General features: G+C 35.7%; 1 protein-coding gene across 1 annotated transcript in view; it reads right to left on the bottom strand.

Annotated features, from left to right (window-relative positions):
- Window positions 1–14,016, bottom strand: part of SEMA3D (sema domain, immunoglobulin domain (Ig), short basic domain, secreted, (semaphorin) 3D) — a 193,396-nt gene that overhangs the window by 102,218 nt on the left and 77,162 nt on the right. The window contains exon 4 of the mRNA XM_008586731.1: window positions 6,377–6,537. Within this exon, the coding sequence (XP_008584953.1) occupies window positions 6,377–6,537 (161 nt within the window). The remainder of the gene's footprint in view (window positions 1–6,376; window positions 6,538–14,016) is intronic.

Here is a 14,016-nt window from a genome sequence, read left to right as displayed (position 1 = left end):
TATATATATATATATATATATATATATACAGGCAGCTGGCTGGTATGGATATCTGAACCCTTGACCTTGGTGTTATAACATGGCACTCTAATCAACTGAGCTAACTGGCCAGCCCTGAAAATACATTTTGAAGATTATTTAAAAATGGGTCAATGTTGATAAGAACAGATATTACACTTATCTTAGCCAGAAGGCAATATTTTTTTGAGACCTTATTTTATAGCTTTGATAGGATAGCATGATGTGAAAAGAGATGTTTTACCCAAGGCAAAAAATGAGGTGCTACCTCAAGATGCAAAAGCTTTCAAAGTAGGTGGCCAAGAATGACTTAGACTATTTTACCCATGTCAAAGCTATAAAATAGAAACCAGAGATTAGAAATTTCTTTCCTTCCCCTTGAGAAAGATATTTCTTCTGAGATAGTCGTATCATAAGTCCTACAACCCCCAGGAGTGAAGAGCAGGGGCCAGAGAAGGCGGTTTGATGTAACCTCAAGAAGCACTTGCTATTGAACATGCTTTTTGTGGGACATTGTGGACTGAATTCTAAAGGGGAGAGAGGGACAAGCTGCAATGAAAAACATGGCTAAATTAGTGTCATAGTATTCCACAGTGTGTCCAGAAAAAGCACGTAATGGCTTTCCATGGAACAGATGCGAGCCATGCTCAAAAATGGGATGTCACAAGGTGAACTGTGGTCCTCCCATTCAAGAGGGTTGAGTGAAAAGACTCCAGAAGCGAACACTTGGTGATACTGAATCTGTCTCAGGATAAAGAATGAAGACATACATGCCAGTTGACAGAAAAGTCAACTTTAAACATCTGACAAGGCCAGAAAGTTGAGAAGCGATGTCCCTCTGACAATGCCAGTAAATGTTTCGCTGAACCTCTTTCTACTCTTTCTTTTTCCTCCTGATTTGACTCTGGAGGGGTTTACAATGTGGTTATCAAGCTTGGGAGGAGGAATGCTAGGTGGGGGCCACAGGGAAAACTCTGAACATCTCGCCACTGCTGGCGCCTCCCTCACATGGCAGGCCCAAGCGGGGACAGCAGAGGAAGAGGAGTGTAATTGTAAATGAAGTTGGGAGTTTTCTGACATTAGATTGGACCTTTTAATTTCTAGATAACAATTGTCTGTACTACCTACGAGTGGCCTCAGGAGCTATGGGGCCAGCTGGAGTTATTGACCAGGCCCGGGAGAAGAACTAGCCCCACAGAGCTAGACAGGGATTTCAGAAGGAAAAATAATGTTGTCTTATACTGACATGGGCTGACATATCAGTAACTGTCAGATTAGCAGGTAAAATAAATAATAATTGTGGTTTCAGAGTAAGCTTACTTCTTATTAGACCACTTACCTGCTGCTAGAGCCCACCTTAAAAAAAAAAAAAACAAAGATAGAAAGAAAAAATAAAGAAAATCAAGAAACAAATGCTTGAGTAATGTGGATACAAAAGCAGTAGTCAGTTTAATAAATCATTGTTTTTGTGACCTGTGCTTGCATCATGCTTTAGAGACTCATTCTACCCATGCAGGTTTGAACTTCTTCCAAAATAAGTAACATTTTCAGATGGAAGGATCCCAACAATTCATTAAATCAGAAGTCTAGCTAAGTAACATAACCAAATAGAGTAGTGGATTGTTTTTTGGTTCTTTTTTTTTTTTTTTACACTATCAAGTATGACTCCATTTAGAAAAAGACTGAGAAAGAAGAAGGGGGAGCCTTTCAGCTTGTATATATTAGTCCTGAAGTTTATATGGAGAGAGCTCTGGATTTTACATGAATTATTGCTAGGACTACTTAAGGCTAGTTGAGGTAGAGAATGTTCACTTGCAGTCAAAATGACAGATATAATGTAGTTTAGAATCATTTGTTTAGAAACCATAGGTCCTTAAACCATATTGAACAAATGTCGAACATTTTTATTATTATAATGTGTACACAGAACAGGTTTCTAATGCATCACTTATAAATGAATGATAAATGAATGTAAATGTCCATCAACAGTGGACCACCTTTCTCAGGGACTATTAAAGTTCTTTTACATACTTCCTCTGACTTGAGAGAGAGGGTAGGAAGTTAAGGGCTCGGGTAGAAAAATCCACTTCCCTTAGCTTAAACTCAGAGAGCTACACACGGAAGAAAGAATAAACTTTCTTCTGCTCCATTTCTCAAACATGTTTTTACCCATCCTAATTGAACAGCGAAATAACAATAAGCCCCAAGTTCCAAATTCAAATGTAAACCATTTAAAAAAACCAGTAAACACTAATCCAAATTCTGCTCATGTATCTTGAACTAGTAGTTCAAATCCATGCACAACATGTGATTTTTTCCCCATCCCCAATTCCTATGATATGTGATATGTCTCATTATTTTGGACATTTAAACATTTTCTGACTTGTCCTGTAACTACGTTACGCTTTGTCTCTCTTACTAGGGTATGAGCAGTGACAAGACCTAAGTTTTATATTCTATTACAACATTCTTACTGCCAACAGTAGACAATGGACATTTGTTGAAAGAAAAGAAAAAAATAAAATAAAACCCACTGAGTAAAGTAGAAGAACAAAATTTTTAAAAAGTTATTCAAATTGCAGTCACTAAAAAATTATCCCAAATGGTTTCAAGCTTAAAGACTGACAAAACCAAATCAATAAAAGTAGCATTTTAAATATACAATTCTGCTAAGAAATATATCCAATGACACTTGTCATATTTAGTTATTTGAGTTTTTAAAATATGTTCTCTGTCCATGAAATATTTAGTAGAAAATGCTAAATGCTATTACTACAGAATAATGATATATTCTTTAATTCTTTGACCTAAATTATAATCTATTCCTTTCCAGCAATGTCACTCCTTAAAATAGTTACAATATTAAAGGGAGAAAACTTAAATAATATCACCAAAATTGAAGAGATCTGCGGCAGACCAGATTTCATAAAGCTTAGATTAAATTAAGAAACAGAGAACTTTTACAGAGGCAAATGAACTTTTATATAAGCAACGGAAGTATTGGTGAAGGTTAGCAAATTTTTCAATTTTTACCATGCAGGGTGGGGAAAAATACATTATTTCGAAGATTTTTTTTAAAATACATTATTTCAAAGATTTTTACTGACAGTAAATATTTTTTCAAAGCTATCTCCTGAAAGAAAAATAAATTCTTCCAGATAATTTCCTTGTAGAACTAGAAAATCTTTATACTTCTTCGTGACTGGCTGAGAAAACTTTAATGTTTGCCTAGGGCTACCATGTTAAAGTGAAAAAGCCAGTCCTCTAAGTAAATTACTTTTCTAGGAAAGTTTGTTTTCTACTCCCTTTCTGTATGGGTAGCGATCAATGTGATTGGTTCCTGAACACTCCTTTCACTTGGGATGATTTATATAAACAAATCATTGTTATGCTAACCCCCTTGCAAGTTTGGGAGTTGGAATTGATGAATTTCTGGCCAATGAGATGTAAAGGAAGATTCCGCAAAAGTTTTCCTTGCTCCTAAGAAAGATACATAAAAAGTGATGATCTTTTTCCCCTACTCATTTCCTTGTTATGTGACATTAAAACTGTTGCAGCCATCTTGCTACCAACCTAAGGATAACGCCAACAACAAGACTGGCAGACAGAGACAGAAAGAACTGAGTCCTTGATAACATCGTTAAGCAGATGATATTACCATCTCTGGAGCCACCCAGACTCTGGACATTATTCCTATTATATGATATAATAATTTTTTTTTTTTTAATTTTTTACCAGTCCAAGTTAGGTGTCTTTTATTCTAAGCTAACACCATGCCAATTGATGAGAGTAATATATATGTTACTTCAATTGAGTATTTCCCACAGATTTTTTTCTTTTTTTAAAATTTCCCAGGGGAGAAAATTCCCAACCAGTCACTCATAACTCAATTATGTGTTGTCGATTGCTCTAACTCTAAAGAGTACAAAGGACACCCTTCAGCCCCTCAGAGTCCCAACATGTGTGGTTTCCTCCACAGAGGAGTTTGGATCTCTGCCGAGGGGCGCTGAGCCAATGCAAACCACATAGGTCTAAACACTGCTAAAGTACTACATCTTGACACTTACTAGCTACTGTGGAGTTCCTTTTAACACAGGAGTGATTTATAGAAATTGGAATGGTAGGTACCTATATAAACATAAATTGTTACCATTGAGTACATAACCCTCTTATGAATTATACATTTTATAGAAATATAAAGAAGTATCAGTTATGTAGAAAATCTCTAATTTTATAATGTATTCAAATAGCCATTTACTTCAATAACATCATAAGAGAAATTGATATTTCATAAACATTTACTTTATTAAATATTAGCACATTTCAAGCATGGAATATAGCCAAAGAGAGTTTGCTTAAAATAGTCACAGAAGAAAGTTCTGCTATCAGAATGTATTTTAAGCAATGATCTAATACACTGACTTCAGATAAATAGACTTTCCCCCAATCCCTGAAGGCAGAGAACAGAACAAGAACAAATTACTTTAAAAGTATGAATTGCTTTTTGTTATTATACTAAAACGGACCTATTTGAAAAAAATGCCTTTTAAACTATGTAGCATCTCTTAAAGCAAGACTGCAAAGCCAAGACTTTTCTTTGGCCTCTTTCATAAAAAGTGTCATCCCTTCTTAGACATTTACTGGCAATTGAGATATTACTTGATACCATCAATCAGCTCTTCTAGGAGTATCAGTTCTTTAAAAATAAATTACTAAAGAAAACAATTCAGCCTTAAGAAAAATGGAATGAAGCTATAATGTCAGAATGGAGGGTTTCAAATTCTAGCACACTCTCAACTGCTAATTTTACCTTACTCTAATCTATATCCAGGCTACAGGATAACTTTATTTATTTATTTATTTATTTTAGCAAAAGCTAATCTTAAGAGTTTCTAAGTGTGTTTCTATGAACAGAAGTCAAAAACAACTATGGCAATATTTTAGCCCTTGTTTTTTCTTCCAGGAACACAGATTTTCATTTGAGGATTGTTTTTTATCAATTCTGAGCATTCATAAGAAATAACTCTTTTTCCTTCAGTAGACTTCAAAAATTTGCAGAAGACCTACTTAAAAATCAAATGATTATAAAGCAAAAAACATCCTTTGAATGCAGGAATCAATTAAGCGATATCAACGCATATGCACACTAAAGTCCTAAGAACATATAATACTCCAATAACTGAGCAATGGATATTTAGTTACAAAAAGCACCTCAAAATTAGAGGATTAAGTTAAAGTGGGCATTGTAAATAAATGCTATATGAAGTTTCAAGGTCCAAAGTCCTAGGATGACCTATAAACAACTCTTTTTGAGTGGGACAAACTTATATTGGGAACTACTAACTCGAAACCTTGCGATACCTCCTAATTTTTTTTTTTTTTTGGTAAGGCTTCTGAAAAAAAGGTAAAAACAAATAAATAAACAAACAACCCCCCCCCCCCAAACAATCAATCGAATAGCCTCATAGAAGCAGAATAGGTCATCTATTATGTCTTATTTATTTTATTTTATTTTTTGCAGCTGGCCGGTACAGGGATCTGAACCTTTGACTTTGGTGTTATAACACCATGCTCTAACCAACTGAGCTAACCAGCCAGCCCTATATATATTGTGTCTTCTGATCAATTATTTAATCCCTACCAGTCTTGGTATCCATCTCTGCTTGCACAGATATTAATATTTGCTAAAGTACTAGCTAATAATAATTGATAAGGCCTACAGTGTGGCACCCTTTTCTCTGGGTTTCACACTGCTAGTTGGTAAGGTGAGATACAAGAGCAATTGGCTTTCAATACCTAGTGTATATTCCTTTCTTAGTGCTAAGATTGTCCTTAATGAGTCAGGACATTAATCTTCACCAGCTGAGAATGATTGGGCCATTGGAGAAACCTGTTCAGATATAAAATAACAGTATGGAGAAAACAGTACGGTGTTAAAATGCTACCATAGCCACACTATGAATTGAAGATATGCTTATTTGTTAACTGAAAGTTAATAAAAACTTAATTTTACAATTGCTATAGATATAAATATTCATTCTTGGTGAATAACCAACTCACTTGCCATTTCTTCAATCCAAAACTTTGCTTTTCTACTGCACAGCCTAGTACATATTTACTAATTCTGATGCCTTTTATTCATAGTTTCAGAGGTTTTTAGTATTATATTCATTCACTCTTAATAAAGAACATGTATATGTACTTACGTCCATAAAAATCCAAAATGCACATCAGAGGCAATATGTTCTTTTTTGAATGTAAATGACCTACTGCATTTGACATTGAGTCACTTAAAACAGAAGAGGAGCACAGATAAAAGTAAATAAATTCAATCAATTATTTATATAAATAAACCAACCTTCTTAAAATTTTTGTTTAAGTCAACCAGACTGAGCAGGAAGATGTGGTCCTTGGCTCCCAGGAGCAGCCAGCCCCTCTCCTCATCTAACAGAAGAGTTTGGAAATCCAGTCCTTCCGATGAACCCAGAAAGGGAATACAGCTATTTGAAAGCAGCAAGTCTACGGGAAAGTAAAAGAAGGAAAGAAAGAAAAACTTCTTATTAAGCAAAATATTTACTTGTCTCAATAAACATATTTTCTCACTTTGTAAATGAATATATAATTTTGTGAAAGCTCCAATTTAGATACATGCAAACAACTAGAGTTCTCAACACATACTGGTTTAGAAATAGATGCAATGCATTATACTTGCAACTTATTAACACAACATTTATTTTATGTATAAAAACACAATATTAAAATAAATATAAAACATGTAAATACAAAAAAATAGAGTGCAAAACATTTCACAACCCAGTGTTCACAATTTTAAATTATAATTTAAAGCATCTTCCTATAGTAATATTTGGAGACTGACAAAATTAATCAATATATGCAAAGTAAGCATCAAAGAATATCGTAAGTCTCATAGCATTTCTTCTTCTACTTTTTTTTAAAATAGACTATTTTTTTAGAGCAGTTTCAGGTTCACAGCAAAATTGAGAGGAAGATACAGAGATATATCCGCTTCCCCACACATGAACAGCCTCCTCCATTATCGACTTCCCCCGCCACAATGGTACGTTTGTTACAGTCAATGAACCTACACTGACACACATTATCACCCAAAGTTCATAGTTTACATTAAGGTTCAGTCTTGGTGTTGCACATTTTAGGGGTTTGGACAAAGATATAATGACATGTACCCACCATTATGGTATCATACAGAATAGTTTCACTGCTCTAAAAATCCTCTGTGTTCCACTTATTTATCCTTACTCCTTGTCCCCAACCCCTGGCAACCACTGATCTTTTTATTGTCTTCATAGTTTTGTCTTCTCAGAATGTCACAGAGTTAGAATTACAAAGTATGTGGTGTCCTTTTCAAATTGGCATATTTCTTTTTTTTTTTTCCTTTTTGTCTTTTTTCGTGACCGGCAACGGATCGCAACCCTCAGTGTCGCGCCCGTACGGGACCGGGACCGGCAACGGGATCGCAACCCTCGGTGCTGCGCCCGCACCTCGCTCAGCCAGTGAGCCGCCGAACCAGTCTGTATGTGGGATCCGAACCCTCGGCGGGAGCGCCACTGCGCTCCCAAGCGGTGCACTGTAGCAGTGCGCCACTGGGCCGGCCCCCAGATTGGCATATTTCACTTGGTAATATACATCTAAGTTTCCTCCATGTCTTCACAGCCGATAAATTATTATTATTATTATTATTATTTTTGTCTTTTGTCTTTTTCCGTGTCTGGCAACGGATCGCAACCCTCAGTGTTGCCCCCGTACTGGACCGGGGACCGGCAACGGGATTGCAACCCTCGGTGTCGCTCCCGCGCCTCGCTCAGCCAGTGAGCGGGAACCAGTCTGTATGTGGGATCCGAACCCTCGGGCGGGAGCGCCGCCGCGCTTCCCAAGCGGCACACTTATCCAGTGCGCCACCGAGCCGGCCTGATAAATTATTTTTTGAGTGCTAATATTCCATCGTCTGAATGTACCACAGTTTATTAATCCATTCACCTAGTCTAGGACATCTTGGTTGCTTCAAAGTTTTGGCAATTATAAAGCTGTTATAAACATCTGTGTGAAGGTTTTTGTGTGGACATAAGTTTTCAGCTTCTTTGGGTAAGTACCAAGGTGCATGATGCTGGATCAGAGATTTAGTTTGTAAGAAATGGCCAAACTGCCTTCCAAAGCATCTGTAGCATTTTTCATTCCACCAACAATGAATGACAGTTCCTGTTTCTGCATGTACCCATTGGCATTTGGTGTTGTCAGTGTTCTGTGGTGTGTAGTGGTATCTTACTGTTGTTTTAATTTGTATTTCCCTGATAGCATTTTTTCATATGCTTATTTGATGTTTATATATCTTCTTTGGTGAGGTGTCTGTAAAAGTCTTTGGCCAATTTTTTTTTTTTTTAATTTGTGTTTTGGGTTGTTTTCTTATTGCTGAGTTTCATATTTCTTTCTATATTTTGGATAACAGTCTCCTTTGTCGGATATGTCTTTTGCAAACATTTTCTCTCAATGGCTTGTCTTTTCTCTCTCCTACTTTTGACTGTGTTTAGATTGATGCCTGTGTTTGAAGGATTACACTATTCCTAATTCATATGTGCAGGAAGAAGATATAAACATAGAATTTGAAACCAAGCAAATGGATTCTGAAATAAACATGATCCTGAACCAGTAATGGAATCAGAATTTTAAAGCTGGTAGGAACCTTGAAAATGAATTAATGCAAAGTCATGATTTTATAAATGAAGGTGTTTAATCCCAGCAATGTGAAGCCATATGCCCTAAAGACACAAAATCACATGGTGACAAAGCAGATAGTTGAATTGGAGTTCCCAGTCTCCATTTCTCTTCAACACTTGTCTGTATGTACAAATTATTTGTTTCATTTATAATTGTGGTATGCACAGACTCCTATCAGAAACCTAAATCATTTCAATAGATTTTACCCCATGGTTCTACAATACCATTGCCTTTTCTATGATCCCAGAATACTGAATGTCGATAAGGTAAAAATATCACTCATTACTTTGTCAAAGTCCATTATATGTTACTGAACTTTAAAACCTATCCATTATTTTAAAGTAATTTATTATTTATTGATGAGAAAGATAAAAAGGAAAATGTCTCGGAAATAAGCAACAAGATACTTTAAAAAGGTATAATGGCAATTTCAACCTCTGTAAAATGGATATTTGAGCCCCTTAAATTTAAGAGCTATGTATTCCATCTATCAACTGTGGGCTTTATTATTATTTCATATTTTTGAGCATTCCCTTCACTCTTTTTTCAACTTTACAATGGGTAAATATTATTTCCCTTAGTTTCTAAGCTAGACTTTTGTCTCAGCTTTAACAAACAAAAAGGCAATACATTGAAGAAGATATGATACTATCTGAAATCTCCAGTGAGTGTGGTTTCACAAAACACAAATATTGTATTAATATTTATGAACCATGCTTTGTGTACACTGGCTGGAAATCTGAACTGTATGTTAATTTTTTTATTAAGCTAAATATAACTTTAATCATTTTTCAGATCAGAGACATAATAGTATAATATTTTTTAGCAGTTCCAAGTGCAGTAAGCCTGTTTTTGCAGGGCTAATATCCAACAAACATTCCATACAGACTGTAAAGTAGAACTAAGAAGAGAAGAATGAAACCAAGAGAATAGCTAAGACAGATATAATCTAAAGCCCTAACATTTCACACAAACCTTCCTTCAGTCAGGCAATTCTGTATCTTCCATGAGATTTCCCTTGTTTAAGAAAGATTGAAATGAGCAAAATCGAAATATGCGAGGCGATTCCCAGGAGTTTATCTTGATCCAACTAAGTACTTTACTAGTTATTATTTCAAGTATCCATGAATCATAATCAGTTATTTTGGACCATGCATTGCACTGTTAATTACAAAATGTAGCATTTTTTAGCATAATGAGTAAGAGTGTGGATTTATGTCCTGACTACAAGAGTCATCTCCTAACCTCCCAACTCACTAAGAACAAGTCACTTAACCTGTCTCGGCCTCAGTTTTCTCATCTATAAAATGGGGATAATAACAGAAACTATGTAATAAGCCATGTTAGTGTCAAGAATAAGTGAGTCAGTAGATGATCAGCATTAGAATTGTGCCTGGCACATATTAAATAGTATGCAAGTATCATCTATTTATAGTGATAATGTGTTTGTTAAAGTGTATACAAAATCTATAAAAAAGTAATCATAATATTTTCAACTCATATTGTTGCCATGATGATTAAAGATGAAAATTTATATGAAGTTCTTAGAACAATTTCTGGTAGATAGAAAAAGTTCAATAAATATTATCACTTTAAATGTTATTCCTAAACTTCAGTTTGGGCCAAATAAGTTCTACTAAAAAAGCATATTATCTCATCTTCCATAAAACCAATATTATGAAGATGAGAACATCCCTATGTTTATTATGATATTTTAGTAATATTAGAAAGCTATTAATTCCACAAGTATTTATAAGCATCTAGTGCATGTTAGGCATTGAGCATGGTGTTAAAGCTGTGTGATTAGTGAGCCCTGCCTGCAAGTGGCTCACAGATCAGTGTGGAAACAGATATGTATAAAAAAGACAATGCATGTGAAATAAATTCTAATAGAATTATACACAAAATGTTAACACATCTTTCAAGTAATTAATTGTGCCTCACCTCCTAAAAGGAGGTGAAATTTGAGCACAGTCTCGAAGGATAGATAGAAGTTTGACAGGAAATATGTAACAGAAAGTTTATTCCATGCAGGAAGAACACTGGAATGTACAGGGGAAGATATCATCACATGCTGCACTTACGCACCGCATTTTTAGTACATCTCCTACTCTGGACTGTGAGCTCCTTCAGGGCAAAGACCGTTTCTTACTTACCTTTGAATCCTAGCACCTAGCTTGAAGCCCGAGATGAATTAAACACTTAAAAAATATTTATAGAATGGAAGAAATCTACTATGCTGGAACACAGAGAATATGTGTGGGAGATGAGAAGCAAGACTGGACATAAAGGCAGCTTCTAGATAATCAGGGCCTAGGGTGGCAGGCTGGGGAGTTTCGTTATTATGTGGGAGATTGGAAACTACTAAAATGTTTTATGCAGGAGAGTAACAAAGACTATAACTGAGTGTTAGAAAGATAAGTCTGGCTGCAGTGTTCAGCAGATGAGAATGGGGAGAGGTGGAATTGGGAAGACTACCCAGACGTTCCTGAAACATGGTGAGTCCCTGAATTACAGCAATGTCAATGGGAGGAGGAAGATGTTTACAAACTGTGTATTTTATTTTTTGTCTCTCCTTCTACAGTGAGGAAAATAAACATAAAGTTGACATAGTCATTTGCTTTATTTTCTTTCACCATAACCAATTCTGTTGGGTTCAGTTTCAAACAAACTTGACAAGGGAAAACAGCTGCAAAAATAGTGACTAACATGGAGTATTATCATTTCCAAATGAATTAATGTTGCCTTGTGACTATGTTAGCATCAAAACGATTAAGGCATGCTTCGCCAATCCTTTGTAGCCAAACTAAATAATTAGATTTCGGCATTACATATGAAAATTTCTCATGCTGACGCACACATTATGAAAAGACCTTGGGTCAGGGATTGGGACAGGTTCCCTCTTCCCCAAGCAGCTTATCTTTCTTGCATTTCTGCCAAACCAAGCAAAGGCATTTTGTTTCTACGGGATAATCAACCAAAACCCAAAGAAAAAGAATTGTTAATTCCAGAGCCTGTATCTTAACACCTAAAGCTAATACACTCTCTGAACTTCAGGAATCAGAAATGATTACTGACTCTGCTGGGTGCAAACACATGAGAGGTGAAGGCTAATATTTGGCAATATACTTTAGAGCTTTATTTTCTTTTCTCCTAAACTGAAAATTCTCAGGCATGTGATTTTTTAAGACTGTGCACAGTTTTTAAGCCTTTTAAACAGAAACTCTGTTGTTGTATTTTTCTCCCTTGAGTGGAAGGGTGAGTGTATTGCTTCTTATGTGCCATTCAGAGGAGGCCTGCTCTGTGCTAGATTGGCCAGTTCTACCCTTCCTCAGGATGTCAGCAGCCCTTATGTCTAGGTCCTAAATGACTTCTTTATTCCATCCATCTAAACCTTTGACCTAATCCACATAATCACTCCGTCTAAATGTTCTTTTTAGCAGTACATTCTCCTACTACTACCTTGTTCCCAGTTTGTGATCTCAGTCACCCAGGCCTCACATTCCCACTTTTGTTCTAGCTACACATTCCTGGAAAATCTCTAATCTTATTATTTCCAAAATTAATGAAGCAAAGTTATGATTACTCATTTATTTTACCTGTTTACATATGGAAATCATTGTGTATAATGGATTTTGACAGAAGCATGACACAGAAAAGGTGTTCTTGACCCATCATCAACAAATCGCTATAGAAATGGTTCTGAGGATCAAAGTCCTCATCAACAACACAAAATTTACATATGTTTATAATTATGTGTGCATTTTTCTGAAGAGGATGTAAGTGGTTTTTATCAACATCTCTTGATATCTTACCAAAAGTCACAGGGTAAGTTGTATGTTTTCCACAAATAGTCAATAACCATATTTAAAATAATTTCTCAGTTCTAGCACAAGGAAGTGAATCACTATCCTCATAAAACTTGACTTTTGAAAACAGATACTCTGTACCTTCTGGAAAGACACTGAAAATGAGTTTGACCTATGCCTGCCTTTGTGGAACTTACAGCCTAGTGGGGAGGAAGTGCTCCTTCACAACAAAAATGAAAATATACTTGTGACAAAGGACAATAATACACAAAGTAGTATAGACTGTTACGTGTTTCTAGTTGCAAAATGGAAAGAACTGCTTAACTGTATTCTCTCTAGCAAGTCTAGTAACGCTACCTCAGTTTTCTCATCTCTAAGTGTGGGTAGAGAAACCAAATGAGCTCACTTGGTTTCATTAATCATTAACCTTATGATTAATTTTGTTAAAATTGAGAACATACCAAATAGCAAGCTGTTATCCACCTACTACTACTGATTTCTGCTCTGGTTCCTAAGTACCTCTAACCTTTGGGAAAAACAGAAATAGAGTAAATAAAAACTGGAGCTAAAGAAAGACCATATCAATAATTCCATTTGACTCACATATTATCAATTCAGTGAGGTCCAGAATGATTAAGTGGACTTCACTTATCCGATCTGCTCTTAGTGGTAGAGCTCAGCAACAGCACATCTCCTCACGCACAGCCAGATGCTCTTCCATTTGAGGGAAAGGCTAAAGACTGGGTAATCCCTGCTCCTATTTGAAATAAGCACTCTAAAAAGAATTCTTCATATCTCTCTTTCAGTGTCCCTTATACAGTTATTCATTCAGCCTGAAGAAACATTTGACCTGATGGTCTACATTCTTCCTCTTCACCCCAGAAAGGAAGGGAGTGGTTAGTCCAATAAATTCAGGATTAAGCAACACAGACTTCCTCAGTGTTTGTTAAATGAACAAGATTCCATATCCTTGAAATTCAGCATTTATTGCCAGAGATCCTGAACTGGGTGGAGCTGTCAGTTTCTCTCAGGAGAAGACTACATAGTTAAAAAATGGCTTCCCACATCCTTTAGAGAAGAATACTTCACTGGACTTTTTTTTTTTTTTAATAAGAAAATCAAAGTTAGTAGAGGCAGAAATCAAGGGTGTTTTTTTTTTGTTTGTTTGTTTTGTTTTGTTTTTGTTTTGGTTTTTTTAAAAAAAACAGCTTTGGAGAAAGTCAAATTCCAATCTACTTTAAGGAGAATTCCTCAGCAGAGAAAGCTTACACCTAAAAATAGATCCACATCAAAACCAGTCACCTTTCCCTGCCATCTCAGGATATTCAGCACAAATTCTTGCCCCACCCACTCCTCTTTTTCCCCAGGAAATAGCAGTTATATCAGTAGAGCTATTCTGAGGTTTCTATTTTTTTTTTTTTTTTTTTTTTTTTTTTTT

Source organism: Galeopterus variegatus, unplaced genomic scaffold, assembly GCF_000696425.1.
Source record: "Galeopterus variegatus unplaced genomic scaffold, G_variegatus-3.0.2 Scaffold112, whole genome shotgun sequence".
Lineage (NCBI taxonomy): Eukaryota > Metazoa > Chordata > Mammalia > Dermoptera > Cynocephalidae > Galeopterus > Galeopterus variegatus.
Note: the sequence above shows the minus strand (reverse complement) of the source record. Positions and strands in the feature narration are given on the sequence as shown.